The sequence below is a fragment of the Centruroides vittatus genome, unplaced genomic scaffold (genome assembly GCF_030686945.1).
Source record: "Centruroides vittatus isolate TY-2023 unplaced genomic scaffold, ASM3068694v2 contig_1507, whole genome shotgun sequence".
NCBI lineage: Eukaryota > Metazoa > Arthropoda > Arachnida > Scorpiones > Buthidae > Centruroides > Centruroides vittatus.
This window is the reverse complement of record NW_027120932.1, coordinates 196134-223847: the sequence shown is the minus strand read 5'-3', so window position 1 is coordinate 223847 and position 27714 is coordinate 196134. Positions and strand designations below refer to the sequence as shown.

At 32.4% G+C, this 27714-nt stretch overlaps 1 protein-coding gene and 1 long non-coding RNA gene across 3 annotated transcripts; one reads left to right on the top strand and one right to left on the bottom strand.

The window, feature by feature from the left end:
• Positions 1–563: 563 nt before the first annotated feature.
• LOC136968711 (sialin-like) lies at positions 564–8561 on the bottom strand. The gene is made up of 12 exons (XM_067262724.1): positions 8522–8561; positions 4879–4958; positions 3768–4218; positions 3432–3634; positions 3123–3353; positions 2864–3047; positions 2660–2793; positions 2433–2582; positions 2231–2363; positions 2008–2163; positions 865–950; positions 564–731 (listed from the first exon to the last, which is right to left on the bottom strand). The coding sequence occupies exons 3-12, from the start codon at positions 3802–3804 to the stop codon at positions 564–566; spliced, it is 1482 nt and encodes a 493-aa protein (XP_067118825.1). The 5' UTR covers positions 3805–4218; positions 4879–4958; positions 8522–8561.
• Positions 611–23330, top strand: LOC136968712 (uncharacterized). Of its 2 annotated transcripts, none has more exons than XR_010879695.1 (4): positions 611–733; positions 877–957; positions 4663–4720; positions 23180–23330. It is a non-coding gene; the product is annotated as an uncharacterized lncRNA (long non-coding RNA). The 2 variants fall into 2 exon arrangements; XR_010879694.1 differs by lacking the exon at positions 23180–23330 and adding an exon at positions 19453–19526.
• Positions 23331–27714: the final 4384 nt, after the last annotated feature.

Genomic DNA, 27714 nt, shown 5'->3' with positions numbered 1-27714 from the left:
AATAAATTACGGTAAGATATTCACTATACGCCGGAATAATTATTTAGATAAATGGTAGAGGCAAGCACCCATAAACGAGTTAAAGTAAAAAGGAATAATGATGCAAACTTTACAGAAAAATTGGATTAATCTGGAAAAAGAAATTATTCAATTGTTACAATATCCCTACTAATTGAATGTGAATAATCAAAGTGAATAAAATGAACAATGTAGTGAAATAAATAATTTACGAATTTACCAGGTTTAGTTTTTTTTTTTTTGTTATGAAATTTTGTCATCCATTAGTTTTATTTAAATTTTGCTGACAGAAGTTAAAAATGAATCAATTATTTATAAAATTCTCGATCGAAGGAATATTAAAAATTTTTAATATTTAGAGAGGAAGCCATAGTTTTTCCTTCTTCAAATATGAATATTAACCGTTACGAAAAAACACTCGAATATATAGTTAAAAATATTAAATTTTATTTACAAAATGTTATTATATTCTCACAAAGTATTGTTTAATTTCATTACTTTAAATGTAATTAAATGAAAATTTATAAATTTGTCATTGCAGTGCACTATTTTGATATGGAGACAACTTTTTTCTCTTCTTCTGCTTCGTCCAAATCGTTATCAGCCCAAGGTTGCAATTCGGCTGAACCAAAAATCAGGAAGATAATCAACGCCAATAAACAAAATCCCGCCGAGAGATAGTAGACGTAACTCCATTGCACCATGCTTCCTTGCTGTAAGCAGAATTAAACCATCAATCAAATTTCATTACAATAAGAATCCATTAAGAACTTTCGTAATAAATGAAACTTTTATGAAGTTTTTATGATAAATAAGCTTTTTTTTTTATCAATAAAATTTATTTACGTTTTTATCTAGGAACAGCCCAGCTATATATGGTGATAAGAAGCCAGGAACTGCAGCCATTCCATTAGTCAATCCGAACAACGGCCCTGAAACGTAAGAAGTATTATATTTGCAATTGTTTAAAAAACTGAAGAATAAAGAGAAATATGCTTATTTTACAATTCATATTACAAACTTCACGTTTATATTGTTGACCGAGACGTATATCGTTATCTTAAGTTCGTTTCAAACATTGTTTTAAGTAATCTTGAAATTTATTGTCTGATTCTTTTAAGGTGAATTATCGCTAATACGAAACGTCTTTATCATATGCAACAACCTTGTCAAATTTAATATCATTAATTTAACTCTCTGAGTCGACATTGCAATTTTATCCGCAAGGGAAAACACAAACAAACAACAATTTTCATCGTATTTTAAGAATAAATTTGTAAAATATTTGAGAAATATTAAAGAAAAATACTGGAAGAATTAAGAGGATCTTAGTGAAAAAAATAACAACGACTCTTGCACGACTTTTCCAGTACTCGAATAGAAGGTTAAGGAACCAGAAAAGTCCGATGTTTTTCAATCAGTTTTGAAAAGGTTGTATCTTTTGGGGTAAGAGCAAGTGTTTAAAAACGTTGGTAATGCCAATAACGAGTAAGATTTCATTAACTCTGACTCCACTTGAGATACGATCCCTACCCTTACTTTCCTCTTATTTCTAAAATGTAATATTATTACTGCTCTACATAGAAATTTCGTCGTGCCAAATTTCAAAATTTTTGGTCCACGGGTCTTGAGATATAGAGCGACACAGACCGACATACGTACACATACATAACTTTATATATGTGAAGTAAGGCCTTCAAAAACCTACGAACATTTTTACGAATTTCATGAAAAATAGTAAAAGAGTTAAGGAAATTCCAACGAAATCGAAGTTTCTTGAAGTCTTTTTGAAGTTTTTCAGTTTCTTCCTAAAAAGAAGTCTAAAGAAAACAAATTCGTGAATAGAAGAAAACAAAATAATCGAGGAATATGTAAACAGTAAAACACTGAAGAACATGGAAGAAAAATTGAACAAATTGAATAAACTACATACAAGTTTTGAGTTGCGGAATCTTAACACGTAATGAAGTAAATGTGGTTAATGTTTACCTGTATATTTAGGTGCTAAGTTCAGAATGATTGAGTTGTCACCGCCACCAACAAGACCCATAAAGCCAGTTGTCATGATGAGTATTATTATGACGTTTGTTGAATCACATCCAACCAGAGGAATGCATATCATGCATGCACTGGTTCCTATAATAGCTAAATAATACAATAACTTAATTATAATCGCAACATTATATTGTATAATTAGAATATTTACACTTACAAAGAGTCTCGAAGCCTTTTCTGACGTTTGTTGGGCTGAAATATTTACGTTTAATAAACAAATCTGATAAATAACCAGATATAATGAGGCCAAACGTATTCGCTGAATACATGAATGCGTTTATTAAGCCATTCTGTAAAGAAATAAATTTATTAATGTGAATTTTCTTCTAAAACTATTCATTAAAATTGTCAGACGTTACCTGCTGTATTGGGAAATGTAGGATATTCTCGAGATACGATGGTAATTTTGATAGAAAGGTATAGAAACCCCAAGCAAACAACATTTTTACAATGCACGTCGCCCATACTGGTACAGATGTTAAAATACTCCTCCAAGGAATTTTCTGGTTCTGTTAAATATGTAAAATTATCTTAATAAGGAAGCGCTGTCTCTAAACATTTAATTAAAACTCAATTCACAATATACCTTAATATTATTAGTATTATTATTCGAGTTTTGTTGTATATGAAGAATCTCTTTTTGAGTAATGCCGGAAAATTCTTCCGGATAATCATATACAAAAAATAACAAACCGAGGGACAAAACACATCCATAAATACCTGAAATATAATAAATGTAATTGTTTAACATTGGTGAATAATAACTCTATAGAATACAGTAGATAATTACCAATAACGTAGAATGTTGAAGGCCAACCACCTGAGAAACCATATTCACACAAGTAACCAGACAGTGTCATGGAAATTATGGAACCAACTAAGTTTCCACTCACGCAAATAGCCATTAATGTACTTCGTTCGTTAACTGGAGACCATCTTGAAAGTATGGTAAATCCTGATGGATACGTCAGTCCCTAAAGTTAAAAAAAATAATAATAATAAATTTCTTTGAAAATATTAAAAATTTAAATGTAGTTTAAGTAACTTACCTGCAACACTCCTAAAACAACTCTCTGACATGTCAAGGCCGCTACACCAAGTTCGGCTAGAAGTGGTGTTATCGATAATAACGCCGACGAAAAAAACACAGTAATGACGTAAGTACGCTTGGCACCTAAAAGATGAACTACAGAACCTCCCAAAAACTGGAAAATGACATAACCATAATAGAAACTTCCTAAAATAATTCCTTGTTCGGGTTGACTCCAAACGAATTTTCCCTACAATAAACAAAATACAACGATTGAAAATACAAAGATGAGCACTATGTTATGTGTAATGTACGATACGATACTCACTTCTCTGTAATTATACGTGATATTTTGATTTTCAGCACTATCGGGGCATTCGTGAGGGAGGATATTTTCAGTTTCGCTCATCTCGACCGCCGAATTATTTACCATGGCCACAATAGCTACGTTCAGCACGACTCTATGAGCATACATCTCCATACATACCAAAAAAATAAAGAAAACCAACACATATCGTGCAGGTAAAATTTCTGTAACAAAGATAAAAAGGAAAGACGATTTTAGAAAGTGAGAAAATTATGTTACGCTCCAATTTTTTTAAAAAAAAGAAATAATATTTTACAGCGTAGATAAGAAATGTATCAAGTTTTATAGGTTACTTACTGTATAAGGCTTTTCCTTCACGTACGTCCTGCTTCATTTTGAAGTATGAAGCTTTCGAATGGACTGGTGTCACTTTTGTATAGAAGCTTACGTCACTCGGCTTTTGTAATTTTATCAACTGTATTATAATCCAGCATCAGTGATATATAACCCGATATCTACGGTCCAAATCCCGTTTCGACAGTTTTAAGTTTAAATGATACTACCAAAGAAAATGGATTGCAACTTAATTTGCTTACGTCGAAACCATTTACGTATATGTAGATACGTTTTTTTTAATATGTTATAGATATTTAACATTGGAGGAGTGTCGTTTATATTTGGAATTTCTTAATTAATGGCTTATTATTAAATGATGAAGTTTTTTGGTGGTCAGTCTGAGTAGACAGTTTGTTTTATATTTTGGATCGAGTTACTTGAACTGATGTCCCCTCTCTTGTTTAAGTATTATCTGGAAAATTCTGCTAATTAAGAACATGTGGAATGAAATTAGCTATTTATAACTTATATAAAATTTAAATCATTATAAAAGGTTTAAGTTAAGTTTTATGAAATTATTTGTGTTCGGTTTCTATACGCGAAGCTGTAATTAATATATCATTCATATTTTAAAAAGTAAAAACAAACTTAAATTATATAACTGGTTAAATTTATTATTCGTTACTTTAATAGCTTCTTGCATAAAATATATCTTATAATTTTAGAAATATTTTAGAAATATAAATTAGTTTAAATGTAACATTACTAGATTAGAAAATTGACTTTAAATCGTTGCCAATACTTGAGAAATTTTTATAGAAATTTACATTAGGTTGTTGCTATGGCCTCCAGACTTACAATAATTTTATAATTTTTTATCATTTTGAGTTAATTTTCTATTTTTCCTCCTCTATAGAATTCGTTTGTGAATTAAACATCTAGCGTATCCACCGTTCTGTCTGATTAACAAAGATGTAAGTAATTTTTCTGTAATCATAAAATTATAATTATCCTGATAAAATTATCAAGATTTTCGTCATTAATCTAAAGTCCACAAAACAATTTTATACGAAAAATTATACCCTTTTTTCCGTACACGAAACACGAACGTAATTAATTTTGTGTACATCACCTTACAGCTCTTCATTCTCTGTAAACGACGCCATTTCGATTTAAAACGGGATGAAACTATTAAGTAGGTTTGGTGGCTTGCTACAGAAGAAATATAAAAATTTACTTGCATAAATTTTATATAATGAAAGTTCAAATTTTTCCATCTCAAACACACGAAAGTATGATATAAATTTCTTAAAATTTTCGTTGGAAACGCAACTTTTTATGTAACATTTATGTTACAAGAAATCATTTGCTAATATGCGAAATTTTATTTTTAAAATTCAATTAAATTTTAATAGACTATTTAACGCTTCTCGTGATATAAGAGAGATTTTTTCCCCTTAGAAAGTGTCAACGTATTATTTTAATTGATACATGTGCACATTAAACACTTGTACATTTGTCATTTTATGTATTACCATAACCGGAATACAAATTAATTTAAAAAATGTCAAAAATAATTAACTTAATTACACTTAATATCGTGTAGCATAACTAACGATTATCCGACATTATAACTAAGTTAATTAATTTGTTATGAAAGGTGTTTATTTTTAAGGAATAATTTGAAATGGAAAATCAAATTACAATTAAAAGCAAATTTAATGTAGCAAAGCAAATTCATATCTTGCATCCAAAAATTCATTTGGATGCAAAATGAAATCAAAAAGAAAATATTTTATTCTTTTTTAAAAAAGAAATAGTTTATATATTCGTACCTAGATGGCACTAACAGTATATATAGCTCCTACAGACGTAGATTATATGTACTGTACAGGGTGTTTGTAATAAAAGTGCACATTTCAAAAAGATATAATGGAAAAATAATCAGTAGAATGACGTCATATTTTATACGGAGTTTTCTGTGGTTGATGGAATTTTATTCGAAACAAGAAAAATGTGCGCTAGAGCGGTAAAAAGCACTGCAACATCGTAGCGGATAACTGAAAATGTCTCAAAAACTTACGATCCCGAGATTATTCAACAGCAATGCTCGCCAGTATCGAACTTAGAAAAAAGGCAGAAATTCGATAATGGAGGACCTATAAATTCTAACTGTCGGCTGTCTGTCTGTCCTTAATGTCGAGAACGGAGTTAGATCGATGGAAGCCGAGACCAAATATGGAAAGCTTAGGGGCAAGAAAGCCTTGATATATGAAGTTCCGATGCAAACCGGAAGTCACGGTATTTCAATTCAAAAAATTTTTTCCTGAAAGGAGTTAGATAGATGACCGGCACGACTCTATTGCTAACAGGAAAAGTATGATGCATAAGGGTAAAACACTTCTAATTTGAGACAGAGAGAATATATTTTAAATTAAGTAAATTAAAAATATGATTAAAATTGCAGCCGGCATTGTGACGATGTCACAATAAATATTTGCTCGTTGGATCATCACTTCCATCTGGTTAATGCGTTATATCGAAGGTTTTAAAATTAACAGTGATATAAAGAAATACAATATCAGTCTCTGTGAATTACGTTATTAGTGAGGTTGAAGCCGAAGTTTAAAACGCGAAAACGTGTACGTCGCTTTCCTGTAAGCCTAGAAGTTTGACAATGGCGTTTGAACGTCGAGCATGATTCTACTGACTATCCAAACACCATTGTCAAACTTCTAGGCTTACAGTAAAGCGGCGCCGAACGTCCGACGTACACGTTTTCGCGTTTAAAACTTCGGCCTCAACCTCGCTATTGTCTCTGCAATCTGACATCATAAGTAAACGTAACGCTGTAGAAAAATTTAGTTAAAATTACTGACATAAATTATCGCAATCTCTATTAATAAGTTATTTTCTTTAATAATTTTAATTTCAAATTAATAATAATCTAATGTCTCCGTATAATCTGGTTTGATAAAAACATTTTGAGATGATAATCTTAATAAATAAACCGGCAATGTTTAAAATTTTGGTGGCGCCATCTGTTATCATATTTTATTTAAAAACTTTATATTTTTTATCTATTATAAAATGGCAAAAGGCTTAATTTTAGGGTAGAGATGAATTTTAGAAAATACTTGTAAATGCCAATAACGAGTAAAATCGTCATTAAGTCCGACCCTACTAGAGATATACACAACCCCATTATCTTCCCACCCCCTCGACCTTTAACCATCAAAATTTAATAGCATCAATCCCCTAATACACAAACCTCTCTGCAAAATTTCAGAAATTTTCGACAAAAAGCACAGGAGTTATTAATTAACCTTTAAGAGCTAGCTTGTCAAATCCTTATATCAGTGCAGTGTCGAGAATGAAATGTTTCGAAAAAAAATAATAAATAAATAAAATACGGATAAATAAAGTAATCTTTGCTATTTAGAAAGTTAGTAATATGTTAAGTAATTTTAAGATTTCTATATTAAAAAGTTATATAAATTTAATATACTGTATTTCAAGTTTGGATTAAATGTAATAGCAAATAATATTTTTAAAGAATTTTAAGTGAAAATTTTAGAAAAATAAAATTTTGATACCACAACATTACATAGCCTTGTAAATATTCTTAAAATATGGAATACGGAGTTGATTATTCGCGGGGAAGAGAGAATGTTAAATTATTTACATTAGTTTTTCAGTAAAAATAAATTATGTAATATTTACAATTAAAAAAAAAAAAAATACAAACTTCTGATCCATGCACAGAAACACGAGTCGTCTTTCATAATTCTTTTTATTTAAATTAAAGGCAACAAACCTTACAAGTTATAATAGATATTTAGAAACACCTCAAATACAAAGATCTTTCCATAAGTCTAGATTTTCCTATAGAATTTCCAAAACGGATAGAAATGTCTTCGATTTTTTCCCCTTAAAAGTTAAATAATAATATATGCTGCGTGGTCCCTGAAAGGAACATTATAAAGAGAATTTCATAAGAAAAGCAAGAAATTCATACATCCAAATTAAATAAATTATGAATCCTATAAATGATTCATTATAGATTCTCGAATAAAATTATTGATATACAGAACGCTGCGTAACTTCAATATCACGATCTTGCTTTTTAAATGTTGGATATTACAAAATAGAAATGCGTAAAAATATAATAAACATATTGTAAAGAAGATTATTGGTTGCAAAAAAATTAGACGTGAAAAATAATAGAAAAGCTAATTATCGTTCCACGAGAAAGGAGTGAATAAGAAAAAAGTCATGGAAGTAGCGAGATGAAATAAGAATAATGAAGTTATGGGATAAAATTAAAACTGTAAATCTTACATGTGATCTGAATGTGGGAGCTGTCAAGAATGACAGGGATTAATAGAAGCTGCTTGACTGACTAAATCACATTTAACTGACACTGACAAATAGCAAAGACGATAACAAAATATAATTAGTTTCTTTCTTTTTAAAAAAAATAGCTGACGAATTTACACATTAAGAAATGGTAAAAATGAAGACATTTTAGACTCTTCTGTGTATTTTTTTTAGTTTGTTTCTATTATTGCAGCGTTTCTGAACCACTTTAAGTCTGCCTGCGGACTACAAGTTGAGAAACACTGTATTATAAGATACAAAAATATATCCTATTAATAGTTTATCCTATAATTAGGCTAGGATAACCAGAAACAGTCGTATCATTATCTCAATGCAGAATCGAGAATGGGCAAAATTCATTTTAATAATACTAAATTAAAAACTTATCATCTTACCTTCGTTGAGAAGCTAATAATCCCACTATTAAAACATAATAAATATGTTGGATATATATCAGATACGTTTCTAGAAAAATAACAGTCGATATCAATATGATATATCTTAAAGTAACAACTATACACTCAGTAGGAGATCCCATAGTGAGTTTTATTCATTTTTTTAATTAAGTTTTAGATTTTAGACATTGTTACTATTTTTAGTTATAACATACTACATATACAATATTTATTTAAAAAATTACATATTTTTCAGTGTTATTGTGATATGTGTGAAATAAAATTTCAGAATCTCGATGCATACTTTATAACAGAAAATGTTGGAAATTTAATTATATGGCTTATAATATTTATAAACTAACAAGTTAGATAAAATATAATTTACAAAATTAAATATTGGATCCATAACAAAATACGAGTTATAATTTAGTTATGTGAAGCCCGGAAATAGCCCCCCCAAAAAAAGGGATACGTACAAGTTTGTCAAACCCCAAGATTATAACTTTTATAAGTGTCGAGTCGACGACGCTCATAAAGAGTAACGGGAAAAACAAAATTTTAGGTAAAGAAAATTTAGAAAGAAAAATATTAAAAATTTAAGACGCAGTTTAGAAAGCAAAACGAAACTAGGAAGAAAAAAATATCAAAGTGAGCGTAGGTGTCATAGTCAACGATTAAACGCGATCATAGTCTAAAAGACGGTGTCGGGTAAACCTTCTCTTGCCGACCTTTCCTGCGACCTAACGAAGCTCCATTTACACCTGGAGACAGGTAGGATACCAATTGGGAAGCGAGGAGGAAAAGAGTTAGCCAATTAGCGATGATTCGATCCAGAGAAAATTATAAAGCCTCCGATGTCAAGGACAAAAAAGAGAACCCTCTGTAGAATGCATCTGTTGTGATCGTGGTTTGTCTTCGATAATTTCTGTGCTTCTTCTCGATATCGAACATTGACTCGACGTCGCCCCGGGGCCCCGCCTGCGTTGGACAAGAAAAAAGAACCCGTGAAGACTAGAAAACCAAACTTCGGACTTGCGAACATAGACTTAATTGTGTAAGCATTTTTCGACAAAAATAAACGGTTTCTTTGTGAAAAACTTGTCTTTACTGCCTCCTGAAAACCGCCACCCACATGCGTATAGCCCTTAGCCATCCCGACGGTTGGGAATAACCCCCTCCCCATTTCGGCGAACTTACAGTTATAATTTAAACTATGATCCATGAAAGATTTTATGTAATAACAAGCTGTTACCCGCGGCTTCGCTCGCGCGGATTTTGCTAGCAAATCCAATTTACATTCAATATTTCAACAACCATAGTAATTGTTATTTAACACCTACCGCTGAGAATGATTAGAATTGCTGAGAATCAAACGAACTGTTTTTAATTTGACTTTTAGCTGCAAGTACCCGCTTCGTTCTATAATCGAACCAATATGCAAAAAGAAATTCGAATTTAAAACGGTTCGAACATTTGGTTAAAAAATCGAAATATATAAAATATATTTATAACAATGTCTGAAATGTTATCAATTTAATACGCCCAAGTACTCAATGAAGACTAAACATAATTAAAAACAAAAATTCGCATCTAAAATAGTACAGTAGAAGCCGTTCTTCAGGTTAAGACTTAATGCTCTCCCTCTCCCCCCGCGGGAGGAATTTCGAAAAATCCCTTCTCAGTGTGCATTTTCATGACGTACCCTAACTGTGTACCAAATTTCACCTCTAGGTTCTGGAACTTTCTAGGAAAAACTGGAACATTCTCATTGAAGCGTCACACATTTTCGAAGTCAACCACTTTCAACCCCCATATCTCTCACACCCTTATAGCTGTCGAGACGCAACCACCATAGTGCACGATGAGAGACTTGGGGCTACTACCACACACAAACACCATTCATGTGCGATGTGTAGTTTTGGCTGCAGAGTGGAAATATAGGCACAAACACGTCCATTTATATATATACTAGCTGACCCGGCCACGCGTTGTTGTGGCTCAAAATGTATCTATTATAAATGTATAACACTTCCCTCGTGGGGGGAATTTCAAAAAATCCCTTCTTAGTGTACATTCTCTTGACGTACCCTATTAAAACGCATCTAAAATAGTATAATAAAAGCCGAGTTCTTCACAGTAAGTCTTAATCCTGTCCCTTTCCCCGCTGGGGAATATCGAAAAATCCCTTTTTAGTGTATATTCTGTTGACATAACCTATTAAAACGCAATTAAAAACGCAAAAAACCGCATGCAAAGTGGTATAAATAGAAGCAGAGTTCTTCACAGTAAGCCTTAATCCTGTCCATCTTCCCCCAGTGGGGGGAATTTCGACATGTATATTATATAAAAACACGTGCGTATTCGAAGGCAACGTGGTATCAAAATTTCAAGGGAATCGGTAGGAACAAACGAACGTTATATTTTATTTATATAGATAGAAAAATGATCTGCTTTAGTCCATTCTCACAGAAAAGCATAATGCTTCACAGAAAAGCAAACTTAGGTCGTCGGAAGTTAGCGCCATCTGTTGGACATAAAAGCCTTAATCCATATATAAATATATTTTTGAAAGGGGGAAATGGTGGTCTTCACATATGCCAGAAACCTTCGCGGGAATGTATTAAACAACTTCCCGGAGTTTTCATGGCAATCGGATAAATGGTGTGGTAATGCATGAAGGACAAACACACAGACATATATTCGTTTTTATATATATAGATATAGATAGATATGTATGACTTGTTAGTAATACTGTAAATCTGTAAATTTAACAGTTTAATTCAGGGTTTAAGTTAAAATGTATGTACCGTATTTACTCGCATATAAGACGAGGTTTTTATTCATTTTTCATTGCTCCAAAAACCTAGGTCGTCCTATACGCGCGAGCGAAGAATTCTTCGCGTTTTTACAATAATTTTTGTGAACCGTGTGTTCGCATTTTTTACCGGATGCTCACCCTCTGATGTTTAAAAACATAAGTATTTTATCTGAGTCATTTGGATCGTTCTTGTGTATTGTCAGGAGTAAAGATGAACAGCAATAGGAAAAGCAAAGCTTTTGAATTGAATTCCAATTTGAAATTCGAAAATCACACGGGAGCCCGATATAAGTTTTTATCCATTCCCACGTGAAAACGGATGATTAATCAGAAATCATAATTCGGAGAAACTGATAAGTGTAATCGACGGAGAGTGGATTCGATTGTTAATTAAGAATTGGCAAAAAAGGTTCCCGATTGTCCAGCTTCACGTGAACAAAAATTATGTTATCGATTTTAGAGGATTTTCCTTAAAGTTTATAATGCCAGTAATTTTTGCAGAACAATGTGTGCATTTATGTGCATTTGATATTTTACTTGTGATTAAACGAAATAAAATTAGAATTTGTATTTATAAATCTAATTTTCTTTATTTTTATCTTTAAAGTCACACCTCGTCCTATATGTGAGCAAATACGGTACTTTAAAAAGTTTTATACAATTTATATAATCAATACTGTATACATCATAAGGCCTATATATTAGAGTAGACCTAGTATACTTACTAGTAGACTTACGGCATACATTATATTCATCTGTAGTTTTTACTGTTAAACTCATTACGAAGTAGTTTCTACGTTCATGTAGAAAACAATTACTTCACACCAGTGATTAGTAAACGGTCACTTTACCTTTAAAACTAAGTGTTAAATTATTCAGAATTTAATAATAGTTCTGAATAAATCTGTAAATAGTTAGGCAAAGAAATGACACTCGAATTATTAGAAACATTGTCAATTAAGGTTTCTCGAACGGGATCCCGGGATCCAGGTTGTTTTTTTAACCCGGGAAATCCGCAAATTTTTTAAAAGTGCACTTTTTTCTTATTTTGTGTTAAGGTTGGGGAAATTTTGCAAATAGAAAGTATACTTAACTCATAAACTGTCAGAATACATTAGTATTTATTAATTTAAAACCTACTTATTAGTTTTTTAATTTTTCTTTGTTATGGCATTTCACAAATGGTCAATAATCAAAATGTGTCTAATTTGTGGTAGGACTGTGAAAATTCTTTACTTGTCAAAACCTGTAATATCTGGAACAATTGTGCTCATGGTGTCTTAATTTTTAACCATCAGTAGCTTGAATAACTGCGTAATGCCAGGTTGTGCAAATTGGGAAAGGATACAAACGAGTACGAAGACTGCAAGTATGAAGTTTTTTCATAAACCTAATTATTAAAGCCAAACGAATTGCCGAATTATCGGGCCATAAGCTCGATGCCGCTATTAGAGCAGCAGAGGTAAACAAATCAAGAATACTAGAGAGCAAAAGAAGTACTACAATCTCGAAAACGAACTAGAAATCTTCCCGGCTACAGATGAAAAACGTATCTGTCTTCTCTTAAATGCATTAAACCCGATTCCACTGACATCAATTGAATCGGAAAGGGCATTTTCGGTAGCGGGACTTTTCATTAGTTAAATAAGAACCAGATTGAGTGATCGGAGTATTGACCATCTTTGCTTTTTAAAATCTTATTATAAAAATTTACAATAATATTTTGTATTATATTTTATTTAAAAAACGAAAATTCCCTTTTAAGTTAGAAGTTTGATCTAAGTTCTTTCTTTTTAAATTTTCAACTCAATTGAAAGCATTTTGTTGTTGTTGTTGTATGCAGTTTCCAGCAAACTTTAATAAATTTTTTTTATTTGTGAAAATTTCTAGGAAATTCAATGGTAATTTTTAATATAATCTATATCTTACACAGCATCATTAATATGATTTTGGAGGTTGTAGAACGCATTAAATTACTTTAAAAAATGAAAAATAATTATATCATTTGATTTCAAGATATTTTGCATATCTTAAAAATAATTAATTCTACCCCGGGATTTCCTGGGATCCCGGGAAACAGTTCAGTTTTATCCCGGAATCCCGGGACAATCAAAAGACCGGGAAATGAGAAACCCTATTGTCTATTATTGTATTATATATTCTTAAGACTATTGTGTGCATGAATGTTATTGAAATGCCTGTCAGGGATGAGAAAATGTGCATGTTATTTTTATATATGTATCTTTTGACATTCTTATTTAAATTTCAGAAAAAGTTTGTCCAAATTAAATTAATTTTTTGTTTGCAATTTATAAAGCACACTGCTCAAAACAAGCAGAGAATATCGTTTTCTCGGATTTATTTTATAATACAATCAGTACTCTCCATCTGAGTTCAATGTTTTAAGGCAGGGGTATCCAACGTTTTTGTTTTCAACTGGAAAAAGTCATGGAGTTTTGGGCCACAAGTATATATAATATACTTGTGTCCTAAGTATATTGTGGCCCAATCCTTAAATATACTTGTATATTTAAGGATTAATATGTGTAGATTATAGTAATAAGTATTAAAACTACACGAAAAAGGATATTTTAAATTATTTCTACAGAACTTTCAATTTTTACTTAGAAATAGATAAATTCATTTATTGTGAGGGTGACAAACAAAAATTTATTTGAAAAACACAAATATTTGTTTTATTTGGGTCGCTAATTAATAAAAAACGACGAAAAACCATTTTAAAGTGCATTTTTATTCAACTAATATATTTATAAATAATATGTAGCCCAAAAAGTAGCCAATGCACCAAATGAAATTTTTTACGCCAAACTAATAAAAAGGTAGCCAAATCTTGCAACGATGGAAGGAATATTAAATAAAGCTGGAGTTGGGACTCAAAGGATTATAGACCCAAATGCAGGGAAAGGAGAGAAAGGCCAAAAGATAAATAGTAGTGAGGAAGGTTGGAAAATTAAGGGTCAATATTTGCATAACAGAAGGTCTATTTAACCTTTCTCACTAACTTTTTATCTTTTGGCCTTTCTCTGCTTTTTCCCGAATTTGAGCCTATAATCCTTTGAGTCACAACTCCAGCTTTATTTATTAATAGTATTCCTTCCTCACACATTTCCAAGTATTTGAAAATATTTCCTTTCCACTCAAAAATAAAATATGTATAAAGATTTACAGCTTTGTGAAACTTCTTTTTAAATTCCTACTATTAGTTCACACTCTCCCTATACATATGTTACAGTCAAAACACGTTTTTAGTTAGAACGCGTTTTAACTAGTTGAAACTAGTTGATACTGGATGTCTTTGTTAAAACCCGTTTTGTCTAGTTAAAACTAGAATTTACTGCTAGTCAAAAATGAATTTGAGTTAAAACTAGTTTTAACTAGACAAAACGGGTTTTAACAAAGACAACCAGTATAAACTAGTTTCAACTAGTTAAAACGCGTTATAACTAAAAACGGGTTTTGACTGTAACATATATATATCTTGTTCAAATTTTCAATCGTTAATAAAATACTTTTTATTCATCCACTCAAGTTCAAATATATTTTTTAAAACTTGTAGTGGATGACATTTGATGTTAATACAGTTTTTTCAAATATTAATTCATTAATTAAATTTAATTATTGGTTAATATTACCTGTGGTATCGAAGATGGCGACGGGGAATTTTTTCCCTAGATACTAGACGGCGACGGAGAAATTTTTTTCCCCTACGTTCGAGATGGCCGCGTTTCCGGTAATCTCGAATCAGATTATCGAGTGATAATCTGGTAGCAGATTAACAATGGATAATCTCGAAGTAGAATACCGAGTGATCTAAACGTTAGGGGGCGTACCCGTACTATCTGTCGCATTATGCAAATTAATAAATTTCCCCGTCGCCGTCTAGTATCTAGAGAAAAAATTTCCCTAGTAGGAATTGACTAAAAAAATTTTTTTTATATTACTTGTTTGAATTTTATGCCGTTGAAATAAGTAAATAAAAAAAATAAAAAATAAAAAAATTTGTCGGTTTTGTTTACACGCTTATTGGGCCGCATGCGGCCCGCTGGCCGCGGGTTGGACACCCCTGCTTTAAGGTCTAACGCATCGTGTTATTCACGAATAATTTCTTTATAACTATCATTGTCTATGCTAAGAGAACTATTGTTATAACGATTGGGAGAGACGACACATGCCATTAGAATTACTTTGTCTTAAATTGCATCAAAACTTTAAAATTTGTTTAAAATAATTTTAACGCAGACCAGAAATTCTATATAAAATTCTATGAACTGTATTACTTTGTATTGGATTGGCTTGTCTCCCACAATCAAACAAACACACCCAAGAACATAAACGTACTGACACCAAGGCTGCATATACTTTTCGTTTTGTATGGATTGATCTGTAAAATCGGATCAGTCCTCGTCACTTGATACAGATAGCTTCTGTCATGGCGGAAAGTATACAAGTATGATCGAAGATGGCGGCAAACATTTGTTAGTTAATAATAGTTTCTCCTTGTTAGTTAACATATACTGAGTTTTAAAAATATTATACGTATAATATCTTTGAAACTCTGTATATGTGAACTAACAAGGATCAATTAATTAAATTAAAATAATTCATTTTATTCCTCGATATTAAAACTGTAGTTAGTACTAAACGACATACGATGTTATGAATTATCGTTTATCTGACAAAATAGTTTGTGCTCATTCGTACGAATTTTTAAATCGTATTACTCTGTGAATAAAATTGTTTTTCACAAAATAAAATTTAAATAAAAATTTCACAAAATTAAAAAATAAAACTTGCAGAAAAGATGAAAGTGCAAGTCATACATTCTTGCTGTACAATCTCGCAAAACTGTCTCTAAATACTTATTTTTTCATCTCAGTTTATCGGATATTTTAATAATGATGTTTTTACTTTCCATTTATAAGTTTCCTTGTCAACAATTAAACGTGTTTCTTCGTTATTTACTGTAAGCTTAACTTCAACCACGGAAGCCGCCATTTTTAATCTATTTTATCCGATCCAAACGATCCTACCCTCCGCTCGGATTAGTTTGATCGCGATCCAGTTGATCCTAGATGGCGTTTGTATACGCAAACAGAGATTGATCGGATCGCAGTAGTTCCTTTGTATACATGATTTGAACGATCGAAGTGATCTTGGATCAGTTTTATTCCAAAAGTATATGCACCCTAAGAATCACAAACTCTTGCAAAAACAAACAAAAACAAGGAAGTGCCCGAACCGAACACCTGCATCAACGGACTGAAGTAATACGATGCAAACCACACGTTGAGTAAGGTATCAAGAGAAAGCAAAACGCATGTTTAAGCAACAGTAAAGCAAGCAACCTTAATATGCCACTGAAGGAAGTTTGCCGACATTGCAATATATACAGTTAAAACGACGAAACTTTCACATTAAGCCACTTTCATACTTTACTATAAAATGAAAATACGCCTTTATATTACCATAAAAGTGCATATTCTCCCGACTAAGCGAACTAACTCCAACCTACCTTTCTCTAACACGAATCTAGATTTACAATAATAACGTCATACTATTTTGCTTTTGTTCTTTTTGGGCATTTTTTTCTCTTTCGAAATTCAACAAGTAGAAATTAATGACTAGTTTTGAGTAAGATTTTATAAATTTTCAAAAGCATTCATTTATCCTCAAACAATTTTAATTTTCATGTAAACATAATTCATCTGGATTGACTAAATTTAAATCAATGAATCTTGATATTAATAAATTGAGGAACATCGAAGATTGGTTTATTCGTGCGAGTCCTTTGATTAGTAAAAAAAAACAAACAAACATTAATTATTTTTAAAATCGAAAGGATAATACTACAATAAAAATTTCCAGTATATTTGCTTGTTTTAAGTTAAAATTACATTGCCTTATCGATAATGAGCACTTTCTCGTTTTATGACAAAGTACCAATCTTAAATTCTAAATAAAAGAAGCAAAGAAATTAATAATAAAAGAAAATCATCTCTTATTAGGGATGAGGAGTTTATTCTTTAGCTGTTATACCCTTCAAAATGAGACTGGAATCAAATAAACATTTTAAGTAAAGTAAAAGCACACAAACTAATGGTTACGACTCACCTTATGCCAAGTTTTTTGAATCTAACGTTGCCAAATTCCCACCACTTCGTGCCTAAATGGCAAGCAGCTAAATAAGTGAGCCAATGACTTAGTTAGTCTGTTTCATATAAAACAAACTCTCTCATTGGCTTGCTTACTTAACTGCTTGACACATAGAAGCGCATTTTATTTATAATTAATTTTCCATCAAATTTTATTATTAAAATATTAAATCGATTATAAGAACTAGAATTATCTAAATTTTTAGATAATTAAAATGTTATCGTATGAAGAATATGGTACGGTTTTCATAAATGTTTTTATTTTAACTAATTTTATGTTGGGGAGCAAACTGTGCCAACATTTCTCAGAGAATTATACTTTAAACTCTCGTAGTAAACATTCATAGAATTGTCAAGATTGGTGCTATAACCAGTAGTGGATTTCTCATTAAGGTCCACTACGCCGGGCCTAGGGAAGCAAGAATTTGGGGTGCAAAAATTCAAAATAATAATAATAATAATAACAATAAAATAATATAAAAGTATTTTTATGTAGAAACAACTCATAAAAAATTAGTGCAAACTGAAAGCTTAAGTAGGAGCAAAATAAAACCTACCAGTCGAGTAGTATTACAGTAATACATCAATTTAACAGAGTGGTAATACTAATGACGGGCTTTCAATATCAGTGCCTTTGCCCTTTCTATATTTAAAAGTTTGTAAAAATATAATTATTACAGAAGCCAAACGATTGTCGGATTATATCGGGCTATATTACTACTACTATTATTGAATGCTAAGTAATTTGGCATTAGAGATAGGCGTTAGGCGCCATCTCTTGCTAAATTTAATTATTATGACCGTGTGGTCACGTTGCCAGTTACGATACCCGGACCTTCGTTCGATAATTGCTATAATTAAATTAATTATTAAAATATTAATTATAATTAGTAAATTTATCAAGAGATGGCGCCTAATGCCTGTCTCTAATGCCAAATTACTAAACAATTAATAATAGTAGTGGTAGTAGGATTTCCGTTGGCTTTTAATATATAATTATTGGCTTTAAGACGTTTGTATTTTAATTATTGTAGAATTAACATTATAAAATACAATCATTCGGTGCAAAACTGGCATTGTTAGTTTGGGCCTAGGAGCGCCATATTTCTAAATCCGTCGTTGTAATTACTATAACGACAAAGTTAGTCGACTATCTGTTCATTTTTAATATCAAAAGAGAAGATTGGTGGAACAAGTTGTTGCCTTAATTATGATACTCGTATGCATCGGCTTCTAATGCATGCTCATTTGCCTGATACAAATGATCGATAAGCGTGATTAAAGGGGCTGGCCGTAAATTACGTAACGCAGATCAAGGGTGCAGAATATTTTCAAGACCCAGAATTTCCCCAGAACGTATACAAAATTTCCCCGAAATTATTAAACAAAATAAAACAACAATTCACGAAGGAATTAATAATTATTACTACCTAGTTTAGAAAATTCAAATTAAATCATACAAGTAATTAATGTTTCCTCGTTTATCGTTGAAATGGCGGAGTTTGGAAAACATCAACAATTTTTCTGGCAACAGTGTACTTCAAGGGTTTTTTTTTTCATTTTTTTAGTATCGGAATATCCTGAATTTCATTTTGACAAGAGAATTTCATCAGTTTGTATTTTGCCTTAAAGTTTGGTATGTAACTTGCATGTACAGCTTGTTCGAAGTGTGATGATCGTCGTAAATTAAATTATCGAAAGGATCGTGATTCTTTTTCTTTTAGATATCATAAATGCAACAGATCGTCATTTGAAGTAATTTCTAAATTTAAATTTGGGAAACATTCTTAGGGAACTATTACTTTTTCGTTTATTTGGCATCTAATTTGCATAGAATGAACGTTGAGCTGTTTGGCTGTGGGCGTGAGTAGTGGAACAGCTGTTGACTGGGCGAATTTCATACGACACATTATGATTGTTTCATAGCCTAAATTTACAAGAGTGAAAATTGGATGGAACCGGAAAGGTTGTCAAAATCGACGAGATTGTTGTGAGCAAAAGGAAAAATCTAGGAGGACGGCTCGACCTGTTTGTTCAGTAGGATACGAATACGTTTTATCTAGGAGCGGAACGTGTTTTAGTTTGGAAAGTGACAGATATTGTACTATTAGCCCCGAAAGTAAGTACCAATAAATCCGAAAATCGTAAGAGGAAAGAATGTAGACGTGTGTTAAGAATGGAAAAAAAAGTTTCTACGACGGAATAGACTGAAGTTGCGAAAGAATCATCCAGAACCATGTCTTTTACCGAATAAATATGAGGAAAGGAATTATCGCCATAAAGGCACAATTCTAGGTCCGAATGACGCGGTTGGGACTTTAACAGAACTGTAGAACATACTGATAGGAACAAAAAAAGTCTAATGAACCATGGGTGTACGAGCGCGCCTTCGCGAGATATAGGCCCCCCAAAATGACTATATGGCAGCGAACATGGCGGCCCGACTGACCTCTCGTACGGGCGCCACCACACGCCGCCATGTGCTAAACTAGTGATCGATTCACGGTAGTTCTTGAACAAAGTAAAAAAACGGGGGAAACGTCTACTAAAGGCAATTTTAACGGCAAGCGACGGGACTCCCGTAAAATCGTAAAAAAAATATTGGGTCACGTGACCCGGCTTTTTTGCTCGCGAACTCGCATAACGTAGGCGCAACTTTCGAGGGCTATATCTCGCGAACGCGCACATATACAGGTATGGTTCCTTTGACTTTTTTGCTCCCCCAGGGGAGGTCGACAATTTGCCCCCCGTCCCCACTGCGTCATTCGGTCCTAGAATCTTGCCAGTTATGAAAAATAAAGGAAAGTAATTTTTATAAAATGATGAAAAACTTCTATTTAGCTATTTAATCCAGACAACTCAGAAAAGGATTTTAATCGCAGTTTATTAGTTTGCAAGGAGTTCTATCAGGTAAACTAAAAATTCATGTCCCATCTCGAAATTCAACAAAACTTTGCAGAGATTCGTTTGAACCCTAATGGCATATGTGCAAATTTTGGACCCTATTCAAAAATACCAAAAATATTTGATTTTAAATATTTTGAGTGGGACTAATTGGATTTTTAAAAATATTTTTGGTTATTGATGGTATACACCAGAGATCGGGAACACGCGGTCCGTTGCAAGTTTTTGTGCGGCTCACTGTGCAATATAACTTTTATATGGTAAAGTAAAAATTAGGAAGGTTTTCTTATATTTTATTATATTGTTATTATTTGTTATATTATGAAATATATTGATTGTATTATTAATATTATTTTTTATAAATAAAAAGTAACAAAAAATAGTAAAATTTTTTATTGATAATATTTGATTAAATATTAAATATTGATTTGATAATATGATCGAAATATAGAACGAGAGAGACCGATGAAAATTTGCAAAACATTTTAAGGATTTCAGTTTCTCAAACCCATCCCGACATAAATGAATTATCGAAAAACATTAAAGAACAAAAATCGCATTAAATTTTAATGTTATTTTTGTTTGAATAAAATAAATTATTTTCTTTTTAAGAATTGTCATATGTTTGTTCTCTGATGCATAACAACTATGCATGTAAACAAAATTGTTACTAATTTTCATTTTACTTTTTTAAATAATATTTATATTTGATTTAAAAAACATATTTAAGCTTCATAGTACATTACAAAACATCTGACTGTGCGGCCCGCTTAAAAATATATATTTTTTTTTTTTTTTTTTGAAAATGGCCCGCCATCCAGAAAAGGTTGCCGACCCCTGCTTTACACGACTAGTATCGCGGAACCTCTAGGAGGTCGAGAGGGGCCCAGACACTTAATTTTCTGAAGCCTCCAGCATATCGAAAATACAGAGAAAGATTAGAAACTTGTATTCTGATTCTTAGATAATTAAATCTAACAAGAAACGTGATTTTCCTTGATACACAATGTTTTTTTTATCAGACAGTCCGCGATATCACGATTTTCAAAAAAGCTCGACTTGCCTGTAGGTTTTTCGGCCGCGGTGGACGACTTGGATTCCATCTTGTCTAGTGATGCCATTTTTTGGATATTCGTATGGTCCTAATTGTCACTGCAAAGAGCACAATACTTTATATAGTCATTTGTAACGCACTAACCGGCGTGATATTAGCTGATAAAGTGGAATATCCCTGATAAAGCATTCATTATCAATATCAGAATGACAAGTCGGATTAACAAATTTTAGGAGATATTCTCCTAGCCACCGTTTAGTCACATCGGGTCGTGTAATTCTCGTATTTCTATCGTGTGGGATCCTAATCACATTTTACTGGTGATTTATTGCACAGTTTCGCAAAAATATGTATCAAATATTGCAAAACTGTGCGCATAAATAATGTATTTATTCGATTTGCATTCTTATGTAAAGTTGTTGTTGTTATAGCCGGGTGTTAGCGAGTCTAACGAAATTTCGCGTTGCGTGTTTTTCGACTTTACAAAGTCGAAATCGTTACGTTTGTCGAACCCCTATTGCTAAAATATCAGAGAAAAATTCCTTCGTGGGAAATACAATAGACCGTAGGAATTTTCCTGCAAATAACGGATTGATTTACAGATTCGTACATTAAGCATCGTAAGGAAAGAAACGAATCACTATTGATTCGCTTTAAAGGGGTATTAACGATTCGCCTCGAGCCGAGTCCATAAATTACGTAACGCAAATATGTGGAATGGTATTAGTAGGCCCATTATGGGTTCGGCCAGGCCCACAATGGGGCAACCGGGTGGTGAGGGACGGGGCCCGACATATCCGAACGGACCACCCCCGAAAAATTCCTGGGGATTATTCGACCCGTTCGGATTCGATCCCGGGTCCCCCAGAGCGGTAGGCTGCCACCTTGACCGCTCGGCCATCCGGCCGTCTACCTGAAGAGAACTGTAGACAAATATGGCAAGAATTGTATTACTCGATGTCTAACACGGGGTAATACACAAGTTGTAGATTTTACAAATCAAAGCAATAAAAAAAAGTCTTTGGTGAGAAAGAAATCTTTGGTGGGAAATGGGTGGGAAGTGCTTACCAATATCCAGGCAGAGAGACCTGTCTGTATGAAATATGTCCACCTCCGACTGCCATGCGACATTCACAACGTCGTTGCAGGCTTTTTCTAGCTATCACCACTAGCTAGAAAAGAGACACGTGTGTAACTATGTATAAAACAGTTTTACGAGATTCAATTATTTTCAACACGATTTCAAATTAAACCAGTATTAAACTGGGTATTCTTAATTAAATTTGATTGGCTAATAAGCATAAAAAGACTTTTTGTAATCGCATTAATTAAAAGCTGTAATATATCCATAATATACTACATTTGGGTGAGTTGAGGGATTAAAAAAATTTTAATGTCTACAGGGCAGAAGAGGAGACAAAAATTCTCAGTAATTTTATTTTTCATAAATTATGAAAAAGGTGTAAATACAGACTATCATTTTACTGCCCACTAATGGCCGTTAGACGAAACCACTGAACACTGGTAGTTGTCGCGGGTTCATCCCTGACCAATGGGCTAGTAACGTGGCGTTTTCTGACTTTTCTTTACGCCTGAATAGGGGACAGTTTCCTATATTCTGGGAGGCACTCTTGACAGATCGAGTCCAATCTAATTGAATAATTAAAAAATAAATGTAAACATTTTGAATAATTTTTTCCATCTTACAGGAGTGAATAAGACCGTTTTTAATGTTCATAATTGAGGTGGCTGGATGGCGAAGAACGAATCGTGACATATTCGAATCCATCACTGAAAGCTTCGTAGCCTGATGTGTAAAGGTGCAGAAGAGCGACACGCTAAGTCCTTAACTACTTGGACCACCCGGTTCGTAAATATTTTGTGTTAAAATATTTTTATTTATTATTTGTAATTCCATAAACAACTTGCGGTTTCACTTATTTTTTTTTACATATTAAATTAATTAATATTGTTTTTCATTAGTCATTCTTAATTAACGAATATGTAAGAAGGGTATAACGAAGTACACTCCAATCTCCTTAGTTCTTAACTTTGCTCTCGTTATTATACAACACACAAACCATGTGTACTTTTCTCTTTTAAGGAAAAGTACACAGGATTCTGTGTGTTATATCTGTTTCCTAAAAAGAAAAATTGAAGGATTGCAGAATTCAATTGATTGCAATCTGCAGCGAATCTCTTTTAGCTTGAAATTAGAGAATGAACGGATTTACAGAATTAAATGAATAAAATTTGGAAATGAAAAATAAGTAATCTATAGAGTAATTACGGGCTGCTATTTGAAATTTTAGTTACAACATTTTGATCATCAAAGTATTAAAACGACACACTATATTAATTACACCGAAAGTTTTACATTTTTATTTCAATTAGGGCTAAATATACAAGCCTTGCACGATACATTTCTATGATACCCTACATATTCATGAATCGCATTTCAGCATGGCTCTGTAAGATAACTGTGACGACCGAAATCATCTATTTCCCGGATACTCTAAGTTATAACAATGGTTTTTATCAGTCACTATCACCCTACTCAGTGTTGAAAATTTACAAATCCCCAATGATCCCATTTGTTTTTACGAAAATCAAGCAAAGACAGGACGAGCTATATTTTTCGTACAACACCGGAAGTAGAGTCTGTTCCATCTTCATATCATTCAGCCACTTTATGAACGAATTTGCGAAATTTCTCTGTCTTTTCTTTTCACACGACGCTGTAAATTTATTAAGCTTACTCTTTATTTGCTTGAAATTACATAAATAATTTTCTAGACTTTATAAGCGAGGATTTTATTATACAGATTTTTAACCTGACTCTTACAGGGCCAGACTTCTATCCCGTTATTAGCATTTACAATTTTTTTTTTATAAAACACATTCCTACCTTCAAAATGAAGCTTTTTGCCATTTTATAATAGTTTAATTTTAAAAATTTTTATACTTTTAACTATCTTAACAGATGACGCCACACAGGCAGTTTTAAATGTCGCCAGGAAAATTAAGTAACTCACGGCTGGATTTTTTACAAATACTAACCTTCGTGACATAGTTTCTTCGATCATATTTTTTATTAAATCACTGGTAATTGCCGAAAAGTTAGGCCCTGTACAATTACTCTGCTTTTGTTGATAAAATTATGGCATATAGCGACTACTACAATACCGAACGGTTATATAAATCCAGGGCTGTCACATTCATGGAATCTAGCGAGGAGCTGACAAACGAGATCGGAATGGTAATCATGAAATGAACATGTCCTATAAGTTATAACATAACGCATGGCCATTTTCAAGAGTTTGTGGAAAATCCCGATGCGCTGTCGGTCAGAATGCATCCGAATAACTAAATCCGTGTAACTAAATTTTAGTAAATTTAAATTTTTCCGCCTTTCCATTAAAAAACTAAAAGACAATCGCATCATATTTATTTACGTCGTCTTTCTAATTAGTTCAAATAGTGCAAAGTAATTAAGATCGGCAACCTAATTACTGTACTATGATGACATTATTAGATATAATTTTTCAATCAAAACGTACCGCTCCTGTGCATATCATCATGACATGCACAGAGAGCGGCTATTACATAAAAGCTTTTTTAGTCTACAGAGAAGCTAAATTAAACAGGCTAAATTACTTTTATTTTTCAAATAATAAAAAGTTTACTTCATTTCCGGCCAAGAAATTGCTCCAAATTCAGTTCAGAGGTTTCAAAATTTTTTCAGGAGAGAAGGTAACCACTCCCTCCGTCGGTGCCTCTCCTCGATAACTTTCTTACGCAGTGGTAGAAAGATTTTCCAAGTGGCAATTTAAAGCCCAGTCCGTAACTGCTATAGTTATTTTGGCGAAATAATTAAATTTCAGTGCCAAGTTTTCCATAGAATGTCCTTCCGAAAGGACTTTTCTGTGGCAGATCGCCCTTGTATTGCGTTGCCTTATTCAATCACTGGTGTTCAGTGGTTTTTCTCCATTCGGCCATGGGCGGTCCCTGATAACAGTTGTGATCACTTTTATACCCAGAACAAGTGTTTATGAACAGGAAACCACTTCCCCGTTGCTTGTAGCCCCGAATGTGCGACAGTGGTAAATTTTAGGTACCATTTTTTTTTATTTATTTTTAGGAAATATCTTCCGCATGCTCTTAAATTTCGCCATTCCAGATTTAATTGCATTTTCTTCTATCTCAACTTACAAATATTTCTAAAGACAGCATCGCATAGGGGGTATTAAATTAAGATCACTTGGTATTTTTTTTCTATAAAACAAAGAATAAAATTATAATCTATTATTGAAATATTACTATTTTGAATTTCTGTTATGAAAATATGATGATTGTTAACAATTAATTGAATTCTTTTTCTGTGAAACAGCATATTCCCGCTTTTTCAACAGCATTCTGTATATTTTCATTAGACATTTCGACACTTAGAGGCATTTTTCCTTGCCAATCTTGGGTTCGATCACGCCCACAATAAAAGCAGAAGGATGGGCTAAAAGGGGGTCAATATCTGGATAGACCGCCCAGGAACAGTTGCTGAGTATCTTCCAGAATGGTCTGGATGATATTTTTATCGCCTCGGCCAATCTTGATATCAACATGGCATGGTATCATAGGTTATAATTCAAACAGTATTTCTAGTAATATAACTCGAATTTTTAACACTGATTCTAAGAGGAATATAGTGGTTTTCTTAACGGAATTATTCCAGAAACACTAAGTTTCTAGAGACCTCAACGCTCTGATGACCTCGAGTTTCTCGAGCCAGACCTTTGCCTCCAAAATGTTACATTTTTTTAAGTCTTAGAAGCGAACTGCCTGTTGTAACACACTGGAAACAATGCTTTTAAAATGCACCCTTATCAATCGAAGATATAGTTTTCTTATTTTGTAAATTTTCTGTGTACTTTACAGATATTGAATTTTATATTTGGTAAGAAATCAGATTAATTACTCAACCATTATTTCCTATACTTATCACTTTTAGAAAATTAATGATTACCATTTGTATCGTATTATGATACTCACTATTTAAGCAACTATGTATATTACATAGTATCACTTTCTGTAACTTCTTACTTTTATTTATAATATCTCCACTAACTATGGTATCATTTGCCCAAGTTCTTTAACCCATTATGAAATTGAAAATATAGTAATATTTTTGTTCTACTGAAGTTTAGTTTTGCTCCAGGATCCTGAAACGGAAAAAAATACGAAAGTGGCATTCTTTAGGAAAATTTTAAAGATATTTCTTTATCATACGAAATGAAATGTACAATTCGATAGTTTTATCAAAGCCGTATGTTAACTCTGTAAAATGTTAATGCTATTTTTTATTTTCTATCCCTCGTCTAGAGCAAGGGTTGTCCAACCTTTTTTCCTAATGGGCCAAAGGGCTTTTATGGAAAATGATTGGCGGATATAGAAGAGTGATCTGTGGAAAGAGTGGATCATCAGTTATTCAGTTCAGTTATTTAATTAAAAAGATACCAAAGGTACATAACCGGTGCCGTAATACATAACCGGATGAAATATAACAGAGTTACAATAAATATATGAGTTACAGATATGTAAATTATTTAACCAGAATAAAGCATAACATCAACTACAAATATAGTGACATGTAGACAAAAAAAAAAAAAAAAAAAAAAAAAAAAAAAAAAAAACACAGAGCACAGACAATAACAAACATAGCACGAACAATTTTATAAACTAGAGGCGTCTTCGCCGAGACGGTAAACTTGCAATAATTGTTTGTAAAATTGCGTCGTCTCTTTGCTGCATATGGACTTTCTTTAGCGTCAGTTCCATTTGGTCCAGTTATGTTTGCAGCTATTCGTACCTTTCTCTTCAATATTGACGTCAAATTCTACAATTCTATTTCATTCACGCATCTCACTATCGTTTTCGATGCGTATTTGACGTGAATGATTGTCACACTCTTGAAGCACTCTTGAAGTACTCTTGAAGCGTTCTTGAAGCACTTTCTTGGCACTTTTGTAGGACTCTTGTAGCTCTTTTAAAGTAGTTACTAAGTATTTAGATGTGAAGACGATGAATACACGGTGAGCTAGAGTTAACGAAATCCAGGAACACACAATATGGCTGTTGGCAAAGAATGAGATCAAATTGATTGATGATAGAAGTTAAGATAGAAGTAGAAGCAATGCTTCTACCTATATTGTATTGCAGGAAGCTAATTTAGTCTTAGGCTGTAATTCCA